The sequence below is a fragment of the Vipera berus genome, assembly GCF_964194415.1.
Source record: "Vipera berus genome assembly, chromosome: 14".
Lineage (NCBI taxonomy): Eukaryota > Metazoa > Chordata > Lepidosauria > Squamata > Viperidae > Vipera > Vipera berus.
The window spans coordinates 12,829,854-12,849,786 of NC_138217.1; the positions used below are offsets into that span (position 1 = coordinate 12,829,854).

Genomic DNA, 19,933 nt, shown 5'->3' on the forward strand with positions numbered 1-19,933 from the left:
GGAGGAGGCGCGGCTTCGTCAGGCGAAGGAAGCCACGCCCCCTCCAGGCGACGACGCGGAGAGGGGCGGGGCAAGACGCGCCGCTGGGAAGGAGGGGAAAGCTCCGACCGCGCCTGCGTGACGCGAGAAAGCGAAAGAAGAAAGGAGGAGGGGGGGAATCTTTCTTAAAAATGGAGGGGAAGAAGAAGAGGATGGTCTCGCGGCCGAAGGGTGAAGGAATTCGGCCTCCCCTTTTTCTGGCCCTCGGGAGGGGTAGGACTACCACGCCCAGAAGCCACGGCCCGTTGGCGGAGGGTTTGGGCAGTTGCATTGGATTGCTCCCCAAGAATGGGGATGGTCGATCGGATGCCTTGAATCCCTCGGGGTGATTTGTCCAAAACTAAAATGCTTGGATCGTCCCTGGATGGGAGACCACGAGGAAATCCTGCCAAAAAAAAGAAGAAGGGTGAAAAGCTGCTCTGTGGGTGCCGTGAAAACCTCGTTAAGCCGTCTGGGTTTTTACTCACACAATTGAGATTATTACTCAGAAATTTCTAATGAGTCTAAAGGTTGATAGAAGAAGCCACCTGAAAGTCATAAACTCAAGACGAACTATTACACGAATAAGAAAAGCAGAAGTCGCTGGCTAACTGAAACCACAAGCAGAGAGAAAAGATAGAAATAAATATAGGAGCCGAGCTTTGTTAACAGAAAATTAAGATGGTGATAGATAAGATGTGCACAAAGGGGCTTCCTGGAACATGGGAGAGAGAGAGAGGGAGGGAGGGAGAGAGAGCGAGCATGTGCCTGGGAGCCAAAGTCCCTTTCATTTCCTCCCCCTGTGCCTTTAAGATTTGTGGGGTTGTGGTTTTTAATTGTTGTTTTCTGGCTCCCGCCTGAGGAGCTGCACGGTTCTTCTGTGCCATACTGAAAGTCAGAAGAGAGATTGTTTTTTTTCCCCCCCTCCTTCCATGATGGCAGCCTGCTGCAACTTGGAGAGCATGTGTGAATACGAAACCAACAAAGTTATACGCATCTACAGCTTTTGGTACGGGAGCCTAAAGTGGACAATCCTTTTTCTGGTTTTTCTCTATGTTAGGTAAGTTGGAAAGGGAAGATTTGGTTAAATCGGTGGGGAAGGGAGGCAGAGGGGGAGATCTGGGTATCCCTCTCCAGATCAGGATCTGAAATAATAACCACAGCACGAGTTTGCTCTCAAAAACAGATCGTCAATGCTACCGTCTTGACAGGAACTTTCCATCAACCAACTTCTTGCTCATCTGATCCACCAACATCAAAGAGTTTAAGATGTCATGAATGTAGCATATAGAATGCAGAATAACTGAGTTGGCAGGGACTTTGGAGGTCTTCTAGTCCAATCCCTGGGTCATCGCATAGGAAAAGAAATGGTTTCCCCCCCCCAACTTTTCTGCCCCAAATACAATACAGAAATGGTGGAAAAATATTGATTGCAAGAGCCTTGTCCAACCCTTGTCACATTATATGCTTGTATTGTTGTTATGAACTCTGATGGACGTGGGCTGAACTGAACGTACGAGAATGGATTTTCAAGTAGAGTCACCATTGAAGGAAGTTGATTCTCAGAACAGAGACACTTTTTCACTTGAGTTGAGCAAAAGAGGGCTTGGAATTCTCTAGAGACCTTTTACAGAATCCCCGGTTCCAAAGCGTATTGAGGCAGGCCATAAAGAAAGATACAAAGAATACATAAAAATGCTGCATGACATAAAAGTGAGGTAGGACGTAAAAGTGAGGCATAGAGAAAATGCGTGTATTAGCTAGAAGAAGAAAAAGGAAATGGAGAATGCCAAACCACAAGTTCAACTGTAGGTCACACCTTGTAGGCCAGCACAAAGTTCAGTTACAGCTAACCAGGTATGTCTCGCTTGTAGCTAACCACAAACATGGTACCAGAGACGCTTAGCAAGACACCTGTGACCTTTGCTAGAGACAAGGTTGCAAGATATTTAGCTATAATTTAGCATCGCAAAGGGGGGCTAGGGATGAGCTAGTGAGTCCTTCTGGAGATAGGGTGGCATATAAGTCCCAAAAATAAATAAATTAATTAAATGAGCTAGAAGGGGGCTTAGAATTCATGTAACCAATCAGAGTTCATAAGCTACATTTCCGTGTTTTGCTACGTTTGGAGACTATATATGTACTTGCTTTTCCATGACAAGGTGTTCAGACATTGCCTTTGCTTCTTGTTCTGAACCTTTTGCGCGCAAAATAAAACAAACTTCTTTTGATTCCGAGGTCTGAGTCTCTTGATTCTGCAACAGTATCACTCAATGGAAGCTGTTTTCATCCAGACAAGTGCAGCTTTGTGACTTTGGCAAATGAACTTTCCACCCACACGGAATAAATATTCTGATGTAACCAGCCACTCTGAAAGACCCAGCTTCTGACTTTCAGAGCAGTTCAACTGAATAAGTAACAATCCACAAATCTTGTACGTTAATCAATGGAAAAGAATATTTGTAGCTGAGGGTTGAACCATAATCTTGCGTGTTCTTTTCAGCCATGTTTTGCTTAAAGTATTTTGCTGAAGCAAGATCGATTACATCCTGAATGGACAATTGAGAGTTTTCTAAACCTCAGTTCTCCCCTCTGTGAAATGGGCACAAAAAAACCCTTCCAGGTCAAAACCTTTTCCGCTGTGTTTCTTCAGTATCACCCTGCTGGCTGATCGACGCTATCAGAAGAGAGATTCGGTCATCAGCTCGGTGCACGTGAAGGTGAAGGGGGTGTCCCAGACTGACAAAAGGGTTTGGGATACAGCCGAATACACCATCCCTGGGCAGGTGAGTCCTTTTTTGGGAAGCCAAAGGAGAAAACAACCAGGTTCCCAGCGAAGCCTCCAAATACAGGGATGTATTAGAAAAGACTCTTGCTACGAAAACTGTGACCCCAAATTTCTGCTAGAGTTCTTGGAGCGCCCCCCTCTTTCTCTGCCCCTAAATTGTAGTTAGAAAAAACCCTCCACCCTCTCCATGACCTTAACCTTCTCGTTCTCCTGGGCTTTTCAAAGGAATCCAGGAGAGATCTTAAAAGTCGTTGCACCAGATTTATTTTTCAGGAAACCAGCTAAGCGAATCTGGTTTTTTTTCTCCCTCTTTTTCTCTCGTGTAGGGTGTGAATTCCTTTTTTGTACTGACTAACATCATCACCACTGAAAATCAGATCCAAGGACTTTGCCCCGAGGTACCAGCATCTCATACTTGCTCTGTGTTGTTGTTTTTTTAAAAAAATAATTTCATTAAGGTTACCGAGAGCTAAAAATATAAAAGACAATGAAAATAGTGGGAAAACGGGGGGGGGGAGGAAAAAGGGAAGAGGAAGAAGTGTAGCCTAGAGAGGGTAAAAAGAAAGAAGAAGTGACTTCTGAGTCTTTTTAGCGCAGACAGCAACATTACAAAGGTAACAAAATGAAGGCAAACTTTTTACTTTTAAGGCAAACTTTAACCTGTTACATGCCAATAGGTACTACCCATTCCTATAGCAGCAAACTCATCCAATCAGCAAAACCCCAAGTCAAAATTTCATACCTGACCTTAACATTTAGGGAGTGGGGTGAAAGATTGCGATTTATTTTGGCAAACGTATTTATATTTAATTTAAACTCTTTTCTATGGATACACTAATGTCCTGGTTTGTGTGTCCCACCCACATCCCTGCTTTTCAAGCCTTGTGAAGCAGGTTATGACTAGTCCAATATTCTAGGCAAGATTTATTTCTATTTTTTTTCCCTTCCCATCTGCTAGAAAATTGGCGAGTACACTCTGGGCTGGATCTGTTTCTGCCTGTTTACAAGTTGGCTGTGGAAAGCGGGGGCGTTTTGTGAATTGCAGGGGAATTGGACAAAGACCAAGCTGGGAAGGGACCTCTTGTGATCAGCTATTCCCCAGGAGCCGTCCTGGAGGAAAAACCAGCATCATGGGGAAAAAAAAGGGATAATAGGAAAATATTATCCAGGTGCAACTTGTTAGGAGAGAGAGAGAGAGACTGATAAGCCTCAAAAGAGCCTTGGTGGAGCAGTGGGCTGATGCCTCCTTAAGTAACACCAGCTGCCTGCAATTAGTGCAGGTTCGAGTCCCACCAGGCTCAAGGTTGACTCAGCCTTCCATCCTTCCGAGGTAGGTAAAATGAGGACCCAGATTGTTGGGGGCAATTAAGCTGACTTGGTAATAATGCCGCTTGGGGTGTGTGTGTGTGAAAGCCCTAATAAGCAGGCATATACATAGAACGAAGGCTACTGCTAAGCTTGTAAGCCACCCTGAGTCTTCGGAGAAGGGCGGGATATAAATGGAATTAAAATAAAAAAATAAAATAAAATAAAAAAGCGGAGGCTGTGCTTTTGGGAGACTGAAATGGAATTTTGTGCTAGATGTGTTTCCTCTTTTATCCTTTCAGTTTCCTCTCCCCAAGGCAGTGTGCACTACGGACAAAAGCTGTATGAAAGGCCGGGTAGACCCACAGGGTAATGGTAAGCACTTGCCGTTTGGAATTCCTTTCCCCACGAACTGTTGGGTCTCCAGATGAGGGTCCTTGAATGAGATGGGGGGGGGGGTTCTGTTCCTTTGGTAGGCATCCAGACGGGCAAGTGTGTGAAATATAACAGCACCATCAACACGTGCGAAGTCTCCGCTTGGTGTCCCGTGGAGTCGGCCAAAACCGCCCCAACGTAAGTGTTTTTCTTAGCTGCTCCTGTATCCTGTTTTACTCTGTCCTGCATTTTGATCCCAGAGGTCCCCTTCCATTTTGAATTAGTGCAGGGGTGTCCAGCCTTGACAATTGTAAAGACTCACGGACTTCAACTCCTTAGAATTCCCCAGTCAACGTGGCTGGCTGGGGAATTCTAGGAGTTGCAAGTCCATGAGTCTTTAGAATTGTCAAGCTTGGACACCCCTGCCTTAATGGCTTCCTGTATAAATAACTGCAGGGCATCTTTGAGGGCCATCCTTGAAGACTGTTCAGAGAAACCAATCGGTGAAAACCACAGCAACTTTCTGGCATGGAATTTACAGGCCCTGATGCTCAGCCTCTTGAACAGGCCCCCAGCTAGGATGATTAAATTGCTTAATGATGGTTGTGACTATTTAGTTAAGTGAGAACTGACTTGGATGTTTTCATCCTTCCAGGCCAGCCGTTCTGGGCAGCGCTGAGAATTTCACCGTGCTTATAAAAAACAACATCCACTTCCCACAATTTAATTATACAACGTAAGTGGGCTCTTGGCTTGGGGTGGCTGTATTTAGAGGGAGGGTCCCTCCTGGGAAATCAACCGCTGATGGGGATTGTTTGCTAAGATGTGGCAGAGCTTCTAAAATCTGTGTTTGCATGGGTGGACTTCAACAAAATAGAAATAAGTGTTAACGGTTAAATCCCTGAAAGAGCATCTATGCTTGGTCTTCCGAGAGCGTGCGCTTTGTTAAATATGCATTTGTGTGGCTAGGCTGATAAAACTGCCCCTCTTCTGAATAATAGAAGAGAATAAGAGAGTTGGGAGGGACCTTGGAGGTCTTCTAGTCCAACCCCCTGCTCAGGCAGGAGACACTCTGCCATTCCAGACAAAGACCTCCAGTGTTTGGAGCATCTACAACTTCTGGATTCCACTGTTTAATTGTTCTCACTATTCTTTGCAGAAGAAATATTCCCCCGGAATTCAATATTTCCTGTGTATACAACAAACACAAGGCCTCACTTTGCCCAATTTTCCGTCTGGGAGATATTCTTGAAGAGGCAGGAGAGAGGTTTTCAGAGCTGGCCGTTCAGGTGGGTGCCACTTTGAAAGTGGCCTTGTCGACTTTTGGGCTGCTGTTATTCGGAAGGACTGAGTTAATAAGGGCAAATGTTGAATTTGATTGCAAAAAGGAGAATTCAGACCATTATTTTTTTTTGAGAAATTGACAAGAGAAAGTGGCGGATCTGCTGCAACAGCTCCTTGTACAAATGCAGTTTTGGGTCCTATGCAGAAAGCTTATAAAATGGGGGGAACTCAGGAGCGCCTCTCGGGCCTGCTCAATCCAACTTGCAAACTTACTCCTCTGATGGTCTTCTCCAAGGGAGGCATCATCGGCATTGAGATTAACTGGGATTGCAATCTAGATAAATGGATGCACCGTTGTAGACCCAACTACGGTTTCCGGCGCCTGGATGACAAACAGACCAATGAGGCCTTGTACCCGGGCTACAACTTTAGGTAATGGATATTCAAGCACTTGTGGTTTTTGAGGTTCTTTTGGGGGGATGTCACAGATCAAGAGGGAGGACCATCCAGCTTCTGTTTTACTTTTCCATGGGACGGTCGCAATAGAGTTGGAAGGAGCTTTGGAGGTCATCTAGTCCTCGCATTTTTGACCATCCTAGCATCCCTACAGTCAGCAGGTGGATGTCATAGTCCCTCCTCAGGTCTTCTTTGGAGAGCGCTTGGGGCATCGTGCTGATGATGTTACCTAACCTGGTGTTAAGACGCTTGCATGGAAAGAGTCACGCTCAGAGAAGATCTAGGAGTTGAACCCGGGGGCCGCAGAGCTTCAGAGTTCTTCCTGTCTGCTCATTCTAGATTTGCCAGGTATTACAAGCAGCCAGGTGGAAAGGAGGAAAGGACCCTGATCAAAGCTTACGGCATCCGTTTCGACATCCTCATCTTTGGCACGGTAAACGTGGCTCGGCTTTCTTCCCTACGTCTTAAGCGTAGATGCGAAAACGCCACATAACTCAAATGAGAAATATCCCTCTCCCCACGGGGCAGTTCAGTTGGGGTTGTCGAGTCAGTTCGTTGGTACGGAGATGCCGATTGGGGTGTGTCCCTAGCAGTCCGTGTGGAGAAGTTAAATCCTGCCCTCCTTGTTGCTTTTGATCCTGAACATGTTCCCTCTCCTTGCTGTCCAGATGGGAAGAGAGACTTTCATTGGTGGGATGATGTAGTGGAATGTAGTCTGGATTCCCAAAGGGGGGGAGGGAGGGAAGGGCTGCGTTCCAGAGGCCCACAAGGCAGGGAAGTTTAGATAGTTTGAATATGGTTCTAAATATGGAGGCTCCTAATTTGGGGGGGCGGGGGGGCTTAACTACAGATACTCCACGACTTACGACCATAATTGAGCCCCAGATTTCTGCTGCTAAGTGAGACACTTATTAAGTGAGTTTTGCCCCATTTTACAACCTTGCCATAGCTATTAAGCGAATCAATTAGTAATACGGTTGTTAAATGAATCTGGCTTCCCCACAGACTTTGCTGGTCAGGTCGCAACAGGGGATCACGTGACCCTGAGGCGCTGGAACCGTCATAAATATGAGTCAGTTGTCCAGGGCCTGAATTTTGATCAGCTGACCATGAGGATGCTGCAGTGGTTGTAAACTGTGTGAAAAATGTGCCTAGGTCACTTTTTTCAGTGCCCTTGTAACTTTGAACGGTCACTAAGTGAACTGTCGTAAGTTGAGGACTACCTGTATTCCCATGGAGGCAACACAAAAGCCCTAGCACAGGGGTAGGCCACCTCGGCTCTTTTGTGACTCATGGACTTCAACTCCCAGAATTCCTGAGCCAGCCATGCTGAGGGGAAAGGGAGAGGTTTCCAAGCTGAGCCGTGCTGGCTCAGGAATTCTGGGAGTTGAAGTCCACAAGTCATAAAAGAGCCAAAATTGCCTAGCCCTGCTAACGTGACCCCCTTCCTCACTTTTCTCCACTTTTCCCAAAGGCTGGGAAGTTCAGCTTCATTGACTTGGTGGTTTACATTGGTTCAGCGCTGTCCTACTTCGGCCTGGTAAGATAATTTTCTTCCGCAGGGTCTCAGGGCGAATTCAGAGGTGAAGGTCTGCCATGGATGGAACCGTCCCTCTCTTTGGTTGGGTTTTAAAAAATGTGCTGATATTTGGATGCCCAGCTCAGCCGTGCCGAAAGGTGGCTTCCGACACTTTTGTTGGAACGCCTACCGGCGGCCAGGCTTTCGTACGGTTCTAATTCCTAGTTGCACAATTTCAAAATCACCCTGTGAATTGATTATATTCGTTAGAAGAACGGCCTGTACAATCCTGCACGCGGTGTTGTCTTTACAGGCTCAAGTAGCTGTGGATTGTCTGCTCACTTCGTATACGTCCGGCAACTCCAAGTCTGATCCAGTGAAGGAGTATTATAATAATAAAAAGTATCAGACAGTCCTGGGACCAAGATGGGTAAGCGACGTAGCTAAATGTGATACGCCATCATTCTTTTTGGACCTTCCAGTGCAGGAAAAGGATCCCGCATAGCATGAGGGGATCTAAACTCTTCCTTTACAAAATGAACAGACCATGTTATGGTTTTAATATTCCATGGAGACCCATCTGTGGTGGCCTATAAACTTACTAGAGAGGTGGGTGATCCCTATATCTATCTCTGCTAATGGATTCAAGGCGAGGAGGAGGACTGTGGGGTCCCTGGTATTCTCTGAGCTTGGTGACTTTCTTGCAGACATTTCCTGACCCAGCTAAGCAACAACATCAGTGCCAGAAGGAAGTGATGTGATATGCATGCAGATGTGATAACATGATATGATATAGGCAGAATATCCTTCCCTCCCTCCTCTGTTTTTGCCACCCTGAGAAATAAATTTCTTGTACTGGTGCGAGATGAAATCTTGAGCCGTTCATAATTACGGAATGTCACACTGAGCCAGTAAAATACTAAGTCTTAATTTCTTTGGTTTTTCTTGGACTGGACAGACTTTGTTTTATGTGACCTTTGTTGATGAGGGCAAGATCCTAATGATCGACAAACGTTTGGAGACCAGTTTACAGAACATCAAGGGCAGGATCATGGACGTGAGTTTGGAATCTGCTTTCATTGGGGTGTGCACAGGTATCGGCTGGGGTGCCTGCCTAGAGATTTGTGACTAGATTAAGTGCCCCCCCCCCAAGGCTCGAAGATAGTTCAGTATCACACTAAAAGCTTGGATTTTCATGGCTGTTCTTCTCTTCTCCAGTGGCCACAATTCACTTTTTCAATTAGCTACTACTTGCTGTGTTGTTCCAAGCTAAATGTTGCAGGTAATCTTAATTTAAAGAAACCAACTTCAGCCATGTTTTATAAAGAGTTGGCTTGTGGCAACTAACCAGGCTTGGGATGAATCTGGGTTTAGAGCTGGATGACCCACCTTTGGGGTTAAGCTACAGCGTACAAGGCTCGGTGTGGCTCATGCTGACCACGATAATCCGAGCATCAGTACTTTAGAACTGGACTCCATTCGGCCTTCCTGCAACTTCAGACCAGCCAAAGATCTTCCCAGATCTCTGAAAAGGCAGGGTTGAAACAGTCCTGGGTTACACGGAAGGATTTCATTTTTAATGGTGCAGGATCACAATATGATGTTTTTTACCTACAGAAATGCCAAAGCGATTTCACGCAGTCTTCCCGATTTCCATATCGGGACTGCACGGTCTCTCCGCAAAACGCACAAGAGCTACAGCCTCTCCAGGCCCGAAAGGAAGGTCCTCGCTTCCGTGAATGTCCCTCTTGGTGCCGCTGTGGAAAGTGCCGGCCGGCAGACCCCTTTTGGGAACAGCTGTGCTGCCGAAAAACGGACGGGGCCTGCGTCACCACTTCCCCTTTGTTTGAGCAACTCGTCCTCTCCCACTCCGTGCTGGAGTTCATTCTGCTCTACCGAGACCCCTTATTGGATCTGAGGGCTGGGGTTGCCAACAAGCCTTTTCGGCACTGTGCTTACGAGCGTTATGTTCACTGGCGCTTTGGCGAGGGTGACCTGGGTGCCAGGGCTGTGATCCCCAATTGTTGCAGATGGAGAATCAGGGATGCTTTTCCGAGCGAGAACGGCGAATACAGCGGTTTGGGGAAGAAGTAGTAACCAGTTGGTTCCACCTCTGCTTTAATGGCCTTAAGGGTGGATACACACGCGTGCCAATTAATCAGCTTTGCCTTCTGCTTCTCAGAAATAGCCACGTGGCCCTGCCATCAACTTAGCTCTTTAACGGGACGATGTTTAGACCAGGGCTTTTCAACCTTTTCAGAGATTGTACCACTTTTAGGACATGACAATATTTGAGTACCACCAGTGCTTAGCAAGGTGTCAAAAACTTGATGACTAAAAAAAAAAGTGGGGGGGATTTTGGGTTTTACTGATTAGATTCATTTGTTGTTATAGAAATGGCTAGTTTATAATATTATGGAAAAGTAAAAAGTTGAGGTTCAATGTTAATGCTTCCTTCTATTGCAACAGAGGAAGTCTGTTCATTTTCCCTTCTCCCCCTCACTTTCCCCCCCTTTTTCCTCCCCACTGTGTCCTACTATTTGCTTTTATATTTTTGTATTGTACTCTATAATCTAATATTACAAACTGTAGAAAAAAAAGGAGGGGGGAAAGTACCAGTTTTAATTTCTTAGGTGGCTATTCCTTTGCTGAATCACTTTCCCTTTGCACTGACAAATGTATGATGAATTTATCCATGTTTATTAATATGCATCACCACCAGCTAGCTCAGGGGTCTTCCAACTTGGCACTTTTAAGGCTTGTGGACTTCAACTCCCAGAATTCCTCAGCTAAACTTTAGACTATTGGATAAGGTCAGAGGAGAGCAGAGTTTCGATCCCAGCTCAGCCAGGAAAATCTCTGGAAGGCTCTGTGCCTCGTTTCCCTCGCTCAGCCTCGTTTCCCTCACAGGGATATCGGGAGAGAACCAGGATTGGAAAAGTCAATTTATAGGGCCCAGATTTCTCACATTTAGGCAGCCAAACTACGAAACAAGCCTGCTTGTTTTTCCCCAGAAACATAGCAGTGGTTTACCTGTGTGAAATCAGGTCGTTTTGGTTGGCTGATCCCAACACAAAGCCACCTTTGTTTGTTTTAAAAAGACTCCTTTCTTTGTTTTGTTTTGAAGCTACTCGCACTATGCTTTTCCCATAACTCAGCTACCTTTTCAACTTTCTTTTCCCGTAACTCATTTCTCAGGAAATGGGGAAAGTGCCTTTCGTTCTCAACATCGATAAAACAGAGGGAATGGGAATCTTCCCGTTTTAAATGATCCTTCGAAGAAAGCCTGGATATTTTCTGGCCAAAATGACTCAGGTTCAGCTCTCCGTTTAAAAGGGAGGGAGATACAAACGGCAAAGAAGGGCAGTGCAGAACTGCTCTTAGTGCACAGAATATGGCTGGGAGATGCTTTTTTTGCTACCTAGGAATTCTGTGAATTGCAGGGATGCCATATCTGGGGTATTTACGCCTGGAAACAACTCTTCCATTCAGTGTCGTTACTGAACTTTGGTACCTAAAAAGTCTACACAAAAAGAGACTTGGCCCCCACATATTTTTCACGAATTGCTGTGCTGTGCTTCCTTTTTTAATCATTTGGTGGCCTGTATGCAAAGGATAGATAGCTCTCCTCTAGTCCACAAGCTGGTCTGGCAAGTTATTTCAAGTGGAGCGAGCCTTAACATTTAAGTGGCAGCTAACCTTTCCACACTCACCGACTTAATTGTTGCAAAATAGAATCTATTTCTTAGCAATTTTTTCTGCAATTTTCTTCTGATCTCATTTTGCAGTAAAGGTTATATATTGTTGCAGAATTTATGCTTCTTTTTTTACAATATGCTCATGTGAATTCTCTGTGCGTCCTACAGATGGAAAATAAATTTATAAGAACAAATAAAAAGATTCTGTGTGTGCTTAATTTCAACTAACAAGATATTGTAAATAAAGCACGATGGAAATTGTCTGGGGAAAAATCCCAAGAAAGATTAACTATTTTCTGGTTGTGAACCAGCAATGCCGGTTGGCGTTTTCATAGGGATATGTAGATTTAATTATAAAAAAAGCCAGCTAAAGGTTTGGCAATTAGTCCAGTTCTGTTTTGCTGTCAGAGAAGGCCCTATCTACATGGCCTTCCCGTAGATATATCTGAATCTGTCTTGATCCACATTGATTCCCGATTAAAATTAGCAGCATAGTCAGGCTGAACCACCAGGCAAATATGCACAGAAATTCAGGCTGAATAATTATTTTGCAATTAGCACATGCATAAGATTTGCAGCCTCGTTAAGCTACTGATTTATGTGGCAGCCCAATTAAATCCGGCTTAGCCCCTTGTGTGATATTATTTAATGACCTGCTGAGCTACAGCGAAGGGGTTGGTTGGGGAGTTACTCAAAGAGGATTTAAGCTCAGAAGCCCGGCCTTGTATTTGGGGTACCAATTTTATTTTGGCAAGGATTCTGCCTGCAGGGCAAGACTTTGCGTCTCCGAGTGGTTTTCCCTTGAAGAGGATTCTGCTTTAGCAGCGAGGGGCAGAGGGATGACATCCCTGGCCACCTACAGCGTCCCCTAGCCCCCCCCCCGCGGGGAAAGGGGACTCCAGTTCCCATCCTCCACCCCCCAGCCCCGGCCGCAATCGCGGTCGGCAGGCATTGCGCGCGCGCGTCTTCCGAGATGCGCTTCGGGGATCCGGCCGGCTGCCCACCGTCTCCGGCCCCTGGAGAACCTCGGGCAGCCGCTTCTCCGGCTGCGGCCAATGGGAGGCGAAGGACACGCCTCGGCTGCGAGCCCGGAGCCCGGCCCGGCGTCTCTTGCAACATGCGGCAGGAAGCGGGCGCCTCTGGCTGGCTGACCCCGCGCTTCTTCCGAGCGGACGGCAGCCATGGGCAGCTCCGGGACGGGCTGCGGGGCCCTGCGCGGCTTCCTCTTCGAGTACGACACCCCGCGGATCGTCTCCATCAAGAGCCGCAAAGTGGGGCTCATGAACCGGCTGGTCCAGCTGGCGATTTTGGCCTACATCATCGGGTAAGGACGGCGCCAGCTTCGCTTCTCGCTCTCTTTTTGGGTTTGCGGGCGTTTCTTAGGGACTAGCGCCTTGGCCCTCGCTCCTGCGCAGTTTCAAACGGGGGGTGGGGGGTGGGGAGAGGGCGGCGCCCTATCCCCGACCCTGCGCCCTCCGCCCGGACTGGGACTCCCTCACCCAGGATTCCCAGCCTGCACCTGCTGCTTTGCCTGAAGGGTCTATTAATTCAAACCCCTCCGGAAACCGAGTTTTGCACCGCCGGGGAAGGTCGAGCCCGTCGAACAGCTGCCCGGGTGCGGTTCGCTCCCGAAGGCTGGAGGAAACGACCTCCTCCCGGCACGCGACCCTCCCCTTCCTTTGCAACTCGCCTCCGGCCGTTGCCTGAGGTTGAAACGTCCGAAGAGGGGTTTCCCCCGTGTCGGAGCGCCCTTGTGGCTCCTTCGCAGGGAGCGCTCGGCGCCGCTTTCACGGGTTTAAAAGGGCAGCTCAAACCGAAAGTTTTGGCTGGGCTTTTAACCGCGGGAGTTTGACTCCTCGGCGCCTCGATTCCCCAGCAGTTAGCAATGCGCAAAATGCTGGGGGGATTCCGCTCTGGCTCCCAGGTGGAGGGAGGGTCCTTAACACACCCCATCCCTTGAGAGGCTGGCCGGCTCCTTGGCTGAGCAGGTCGGCCTTCCTCCAACCCGTGGCTGGTCCTTCTGGGGGGGGGGCTCGGCTCCAGACCCTCAGACCCTCCTCCTCCTCCTCCTCCAGCCCCGCTGGCTCTAGAGGCGCCTCTTTAAGGCGGAGGGCAGCGCTGGCCTCTTCAGCCTGCAGCTTCAGTTTGTTCATTTGAGTTTGTAATTTTTGACAAATAAAAAAAACTTTCTCGTCACAGAGTCAGCGAGGTCACTCTCCCAAGCTAGTTGATCATCCCTTCAATGAAAAATACACAATACTGTCATTAAAATAGAGGGTGAGATAAAAGAACAGAGACAAGATAAGCCGTCTGTCTGTCTATCTTATCTTATCTAGCTGTCTATCTAGCTATCTTATCTAGCTATCTAGCTATTTAGCTATCTTATCTAGCTAGCTAGCTATGAACTAAGCACTAAGAAATTAAAGTAAAATAGACAAGCTCAGACACACGTGGTATCTTAAATCCGTTTTTCAACCTGAGGCAGCCATTTTGAGAATTTTTTCCTCTTCCTTGCAGTTGGGTCTTTGTGTGGAAAAAAGGTTACCAAGAAACCGACTCGGTGGTGAGCTCGGTGACCACCAAGGTGAAAGGCGTCACCATGACCAACACCTCCGACTTGGGTCCCCGGATTTGGGATGCGGCTGATTACGTGATTCCACCTCAGGTGGGTCCGTTGGAGATCAGTGCTGTGGGTTTTGAGAGATTTGGTGGGGATTCCTTCCCTTAATCTCTGCTAACAGAGAACGATGGATCTGTTGTGGTTTGCCACCTCTGGTTCTGTTGTGAGCAATCTCGGATGGTGGTGATTGGTTTCTATGGGAAGGCGCTGATGTTTTTAGCTTCCACGGTACCAACAATGAGTGAAACATGATATTAGCGGAGAAATGTTTGTCCATCTGTCTCCAAACTGTCTCTGCAAGCTCATAGTTGCACTTGCTCCAGAATTCCTTATCTAGTCCATATTTTTCTGCCCACAACATTTAACCCATCCTGCACTTAACCCCAGGATAAGTATACTTAAATTAATCTTTTTCTTCTCGTGGAAACTGATGGTCCTGTCTAAAGGATGGTACAGTGGCTGAACAAAATGTAAACTTGTCAGTAAGGAGTGGCGAAATTCAACAGATGCTTTGTTTCTAAAGGAAGGAAAGTCTTAATGCTGCATTTTCAGGCTTTTAATCCAGATCAAACGTCTCCTCTATTTCAGCTCATTTTCCCACCCTGCCTTTTCTCTCTCTTTAGGCTGAGAATTCGGTTTTCATCATGACAAATATGATCATCACGCTGAATCAGACCCAAGGCCTTTGTCCAGAGGTAGGCGCGACGACAGTGGCTCATTGTCAGATTTGGGGTATCTTTCGTCTTAAAAACTAAAGCAAGGATGTGAAATTGGGAGTAGAGTTCGGAAAGGGGCAGGAGATCATAACTGGTCTACGTCCCAGGTGTAATCTGCCTTGCGTGTACCGGGAGCGATGTGCAGAGGTGTAGGATAAATGAATAATTGCATAATCTCCATAAGTTGCAGAATATGGATCCTTTTCTGAGGACCCTCTCTGCACTTTCTTTGGCTGCTTTCAATAAATCCATGCTTGGCAGGTGAACTTCCAGTTCTTTGCCCTTTTGTGTGTGTGTGTGTGCCTTCTATGCAATTACAGGCAATCCTCAATTTACAACTACGTATTTAATGAGAGTTACAATGGGGCCAGAAAAACCAATTTACGACCAGTCTTCAAAATTACATTACAGCATCTCCTCAGTCAAGTGATCAAAATTTGGCATTCAGCATTCACTTAACTTAAGTGTTCTGCTTCACAACCGTGACCCAAAAAACCCTGGCTGCAGTTCGCTTGGCAACTGTCTTGCTGAGATTTAAGGTGCTGGTACTTACCTTTAAAGCCCTACATGGCTTAGGCCCGGGATACTTGCAGGACCGTCTGCTGCCGGGGACGACTTCCCATCGCCCAGTACGCTCACACAGAGAAGGCCTCCTCAGGGTGCCGTCGCGACCCCCAGGGGAAGAGCCTTCTCTGTGGGAGCGCCAGCCCTGTGGAACCAACTCCCCCTTGAGCTTCGGATGGCCCCGGATCTCCGGTCCTTTCGCCGCGGCCTCAAAACACTGCTTTTCCATCAGGCTGACCTGAACTGACGACAGGGATTTTAAAAATGTTTTTAATTTTATTATTGGGGCTGCTAGTTTAATTCTTTTTTAACTTTTGTATTATTGTATTTTTTTATTGTTGTTAGCCGCCCTGAGTCCTTCGGGAGATAGGGTGGCATATAAGTCCCAAAAATAAATAAATAAATAAATAAATAAATAAATAAATAAATAAATAAATAAATAAATAAATAAATAAATAAATAAATAAATAAATGGAAATGCTTTGTCGTAAGTCGAGGACTATCCATATCTCCAAAGCCCTGGTAGCCAAAGTCTGCAGAAGGGATCTTTGAACTGCAGAACAGATAAGAGATTATCTCTTCACTGCTCTCCCTATGCAGCTCCCAGATAAGAGCACCACGTGCCAGTCAGAGGCAGACTGCAAAAAAGGCTTCGTCGGCACCCACAGCAACGGTAGGGGTCATGCTTTCCACCCTGAGGTTCTTCTCCCCTTCCCTTGGAAGCCTCTTTAGATAGGAGGCGACAATCTTTCCGGCAGAAAACCTACGGAGTGGCTGCTGCTTAACGAGTTTGTGAAACGTGAAGCGGAACAGAAGCTGCTGTTTTGGAGTTTCAGAAGAGTTGGCCTGGAAAACCCCTGTGTGGGGAGGCCCGTTTAATGACCCACCCTGGGGTGAAGCGTCAGGCTTTCCCCTTCTCACTCCACGCTTGCTGTCTTGAGAGGGTCTCGGCTTCCATCCGACTTCACCGGGTCCCTTCTGTATCCTTTCAGGCATTCAAACCGGAAAGTGCAGAGTGTACAACCTTACAGATCCCTCCATCAAGACTTGCGAGGTCTTTGCTTGGTGTCCGGTGGAGAATGATGAGAACTTACCCAGGTGAGCGTCTGAGGGATGGAGGAAGAAGAGAGGAGGAAGAGGAGGAAAGATGTGGAAGGCAACTCTTTCTAGAAACGGCATCTTGCTGAGTTACCTTTCAAGAGTCGATGCCCGCTCCTTGTCTTTTATGTCTGAAATCACAATCCTGGCTTGTATTTGTATCTCACTCAGGTTCCGGTAGGAAAGCGAAATGGAGAGCAAATGAAGAACTGTCCAAGTAGTGCATTTTGCGAGATTAATTATGGCTTGTTCAGGAAAACTGAACTAAAACAGATCTTGGTTTAGTGTTACATGCAAAGACTGCCCTCGCGTCTCACTTGGTCTTAAAAGCCCTCTTTCAAAGGGGTGATGTTGGGTTTGAAATCAGGGTGTTTAAACTTTGGCTATAAGAAACTAAATCTTTTCCTTTTGCCTGTCTCTTGCTCAATCTCCTCCAGGCCAGCTTTCCTGCGGGATGCTGAGGAGTTTACCCTTCTCGTGAAGAACAGCATCTGGTACCCAAAGTTTAACTTTACAAAGTACGTGCACCTTTTTCACCTCTTTGGGCTGGAGTGGGGCTAGGTAGGGGAAGAAATTTGGGTTAAGGTGGGGTTAGGTAGTTTACACAAAGTGGCTCCATCAAACACGGGTGCTGTTTTGATGAAAAGGGCAGATATTTGAGGCAGTCTATACAGACAACCCTCAACATAGCCACCAAAGGATGGACAGGTCTACTTGGGGGGTTACTTAAGCAGCCGAAACCCAGAAACTTCTTTTCTCTTCTAGGAGAAACATTCTTCCTACCATAAATCAAACCTACCTTAAGGACTGCAAATACAACGCCACGACTGACCCCTTTTGCCCAATTTTTCGCCTCGGGGACATAGTTGAAGCTGCCGGCCAGAACTTCCAAGAGATGGCCATTGAGGTGGGTCCAAAAATGCCTCGGGCCATAAAAGAGCAACGAAGACTTGTGTTTTCCTTGCTTCTGCCAAAGGCAGCACTTAATGGCTTGATGTATTGAAGGGAATTCAGAGCTGACCACCAAATTATTGAAATTTGGAGCCGTTGGCTCGTGAAAACCAGAAGTTTACCACATTGGACGTGTGTTGCTCAAGAACGGTGGTGGCAGCCTTTGCACCTGTTTGGTGTGTCCTTTTGCAGGGCGGCGTGATGGGACTGCAGATCCGATGGGACTGCAACTTAGATCACCCAGCTTCTCGTTGCGTGCCAAAGTATTCCTTTCGGCGAATTGACAACAAGGATTCTGCTCATACAGTTTCCCCAGGATACAACTTCAGGTAAGGCCGTCCGAGTAGCCAAAGCTGGAAGCTGGTGGTGGGGCATCTCAGCTGGAGCTGGTGACCTGATGGTTCCAGAGGCTGATTTCGTTTTTGCACCGGTTTTATCCCCGGAGAATTTTAGATTTTTACTGTTTTATGCCAAAAAAATATTTTGTTTTGCGATTTTTATTTTGTGATTTTTTCCCCCTGATTTTTGTTGTTTCATGCCAAAGTTGATGAAGTGCCGCTAGATAACGTGTAAAATTTATTTATGAATTTGTTACAACTGGGACAAACTACTTGAAGTGGTATTTTGATTTTGTGTGAATGGAGCAGATGACTATAACTGACTAAACGTTTACTGAGAAGGATATTATTTTGTAATAATTAGGAAGCCTTGGGTGGTACATGTGAATGCCCCCCAAATCTTGGAAGGGTTGCGAGGTTTAAAATATCCAATTTTTGGGTCACATTTCTAGCATAGAAATGTTACTCTGGTGGTGTCATAATCATTGGATTGGATGTTGCTTTTTTCTTCCGGTTCAGGTTTGCAAAATACTACCGGACATCTTCCAATGAGGAGTACCGGACCCTCACCAAGGCCTACGGCATACGTTTCGACATTATGGTATTTGGCGAGGTAGGTTTTTTGGAAATTGTATGACATTTTGTCACTTGCCCGTACTCTTGGAAGCGGTTCAGTTGAAAAACGTTGCTCTGTCTAAGCCATTAACCATCACCCATAAACCACAAATCAATAGTTACACATGGAAACAAGTCAGTCTACGGCTTTCGTGTATTGTCTGAATCGGCAGCAGTTTATGGACAATCTTTGCAGTGTTCTTAAGGAGATATGTCAGAATAATTTGCTTCCGTTCATATGTCTTAGGCTGGAAAGTTTGATATCATCCCCACGATGATCAATATTGGATCTGGCTTGGCCCTGTTTGGCGTGGTAAGAGCGTCCTTTTCTTTTTTCCCCAAGCGGTTTTTGGAAATGTTCCTGGTCTTTAGAAGATTTCACTTCTCAAAATAAATCCCTTGGAATCTCATCCTAGGCCACTGTCCTCTGCGATATCATTGTCCTGTATTTTATGAAGAAAAGATACTACTACAGGGAAAAGAAATATAAGTATGTGGAAGACTATGAACTGGTAAGTTCGCCACTTCCCATCCCTTTTATACGGCTGACCGTTTGCATCCAAATCACTAAATTAAAAACTATTTTCTCCTACTTAAGAGGTTTTAGCTCTGGACTCCAGAAGTGGAGAAAGTTAAGTGCAAACGTGGCGGGGGAATTGGTTGCGGTCTCTCCAGATAGCCTGAGAATTATCATCTCCATGTGTGTGTGTGAGAGAGAGAGAGAGAACGTTGAATGGATCTAGGTAGCTTCTTAAACAAAAGAACCTTACAATATTTCCTCTGAATGAGTGATCTATTTACTATTAGTTGCCAATCTGTCAACTCGGGAGGAAAATGTCAGTCTTAATTCAGGGGTGTCCAACCTTGGAAACTTTTTAAGACTTGTGGACTTCAACTCCCAGAATTCCCCAGCCGGCTATGGTATGCTATACCCCCTGTTCCATTTGGTTTCTTCCATCCTGAATGTTACCTTTATTTTAGCAGGGGGACCATGCATCGTATGGATCCCAGACAGAAGTTCAAGACTGCTCCACAGCACGATGATTCTTCACAAATGGATCCTGCTCATTTCACACAGCCAAGGACGGAGGTCTTTCACCGGCAAAGAGGGCCTGGCTTTCCTCCTTGGCAAAGAACAGATCTATAGTCCCTCCATCCCCCCTGAGCTTTGGATCCACCTTTGCTTCTGTCGGCGGCATCCTGGATCCACCTAGAGATTCTCCCAAGGAAAGCAATGTTCTCCTGCAAATCCTCAACGCTTTTTGGATGTAGGGTCCGCCGAGCTTTGAGTAGTCCGAGATAATTCCAAATCAGATCTTCTATCTATGTGCCTTTCCCACCGTTCAGTTCATGGACAGGTGGGGTGTAGGGAGAGGTGGTGGGACCAAGATACTTCTTTGATATAATTAAACAGACCTTGAGAATTCCCTCTCAAGTACAATCCCACTCTGGAAATTGCCAGGATGTTAAATAAATGTGACATGCAGGCGTGTCAACCTCCAGCTTCTACTACTGAGTTCCTACCGCCCTGCTTATATTCACGGAAATTTAATATATAAATGAAAATATAATGGTACTTTCCCTGTTT

General features: G+C 46.4%; 2 protein-coding genes across 3 annotated transcripts; both read left to right on the top strand.

Moving 5' to 3' along the window:
- Positions 1–95: 95 nt before the first annotated feature.
- Positions 96–11,632, top strand: P2RX7 (purinergic receptor P2X 7). The gene is made up of 13 exons (XM_081339196.1): positions 96–1,078; positions 2,672–2,804; positions 3,133–3,204; positions 4,414–4,486; positions 4,588–4,684; positions 5,142–5,222; positions 5,646–5,775; positions 6,066–6,202; positions 6,566–6,659; positions 7,701–7,766; positions 8,059–8,175; positions 8,704–8,802; positions 9,363–11,632. The coding sequence occupies exons 1-13, from the start codon at positions 951–953 to the stop codon at positions 9,837–9,839; spliced, it is 1,704 nt and encodes a 567-aa protein (XP_081195322.1). The 5' UTR covers positions 96–950; the 3' UTR covers positions 9,840–11,632.
- Positions 11,633–12,401: 769 nt separating this feature from the next.
- P2RX4 (purinergic receptor P2X 4) lies at positions 12,402–19,847 on the top strand. Of its 2 annotated transcripts, XM_081338696.1 has the most exons (12): positions 12,439–12,767; positions 13,961–14,108; positions 14,687–14,758; positions 15,944–16,016; positions 16,336–16,441; positions 16,879–16,959; positions 17,207–17,348; positions 17,585–17,721; positions 18,250–18,343; positions 18,593–18,658; positions 18,762–18,857; positions 19,327–19,847. In XM_081338696.1, exons 1-12 carry the CDS (start codon positions 12,625–12,627, stop codon positions 19,387–19,389), a joined length of 1,221 nt encoding a protein of 406 aa, XP_081194822.1. In that variant the 5' UTR covers positions 12,439–12,624; the 3' UTR covers positions 19,390–19,847. The 2 variants fall into 2 exon arrangements, with proteins under 2 accessions (XP_081194821.1, XP_081194822.1); XM_081338695.1 differs by lacking the exon at positions 13,961–14,108 and having other exon boundaries at positions 12,402–12,767.
- The last annotated feature ends 86 nt before the right edge of the window (positions 19,848–19,933 follow it).

Bases quoted from the DNA above. Each gene is read 5' to 3' on its own strand.
- P2RX7 (XM_081339196.1), top strand. From the start codon at position 951: ATGATGGCAGCCTGCTGCAACTTGGAGAGCATGTGTGAATACGAAACC. The intron at 5,776-6,065 runs GTGGGTGCCACT...GTCTTCTCCAAG, and splicing joins TTTCAGAGCTGGCCGTTCAG to GGAGGCATCATCGGCATTGA. The intron at 8,176-8,703 runs GTAAGCGACGTA...TGGACTGGACAG, and splicing joins CAGTCCTGGGACCAAGATGG to ACTTTGTTTTATGTGACCTT.
- P2RX4 (XM_081338695.1), top strand. From the start codon at position 12,417: ATGCGCTTCGGGGATCCGGCCGGCTGCCCACCGTCTCCGGCCCCTGGA. The intron at 17,349-17,584 runs GTGGGTCCAAAA...GTCCTTTTGCAG, and splicing joins TCCAAGAGATGGCCATTGAG to GGCGGCGTGATGGGACTGCA. The intron at 18,858-19,326 runs GTAAGTTCGCCA...CCTTTATTTTAG, and splicing joins ATGTGGAAGACTATGAACTG to CAGGGGGACCATGCATCGTA.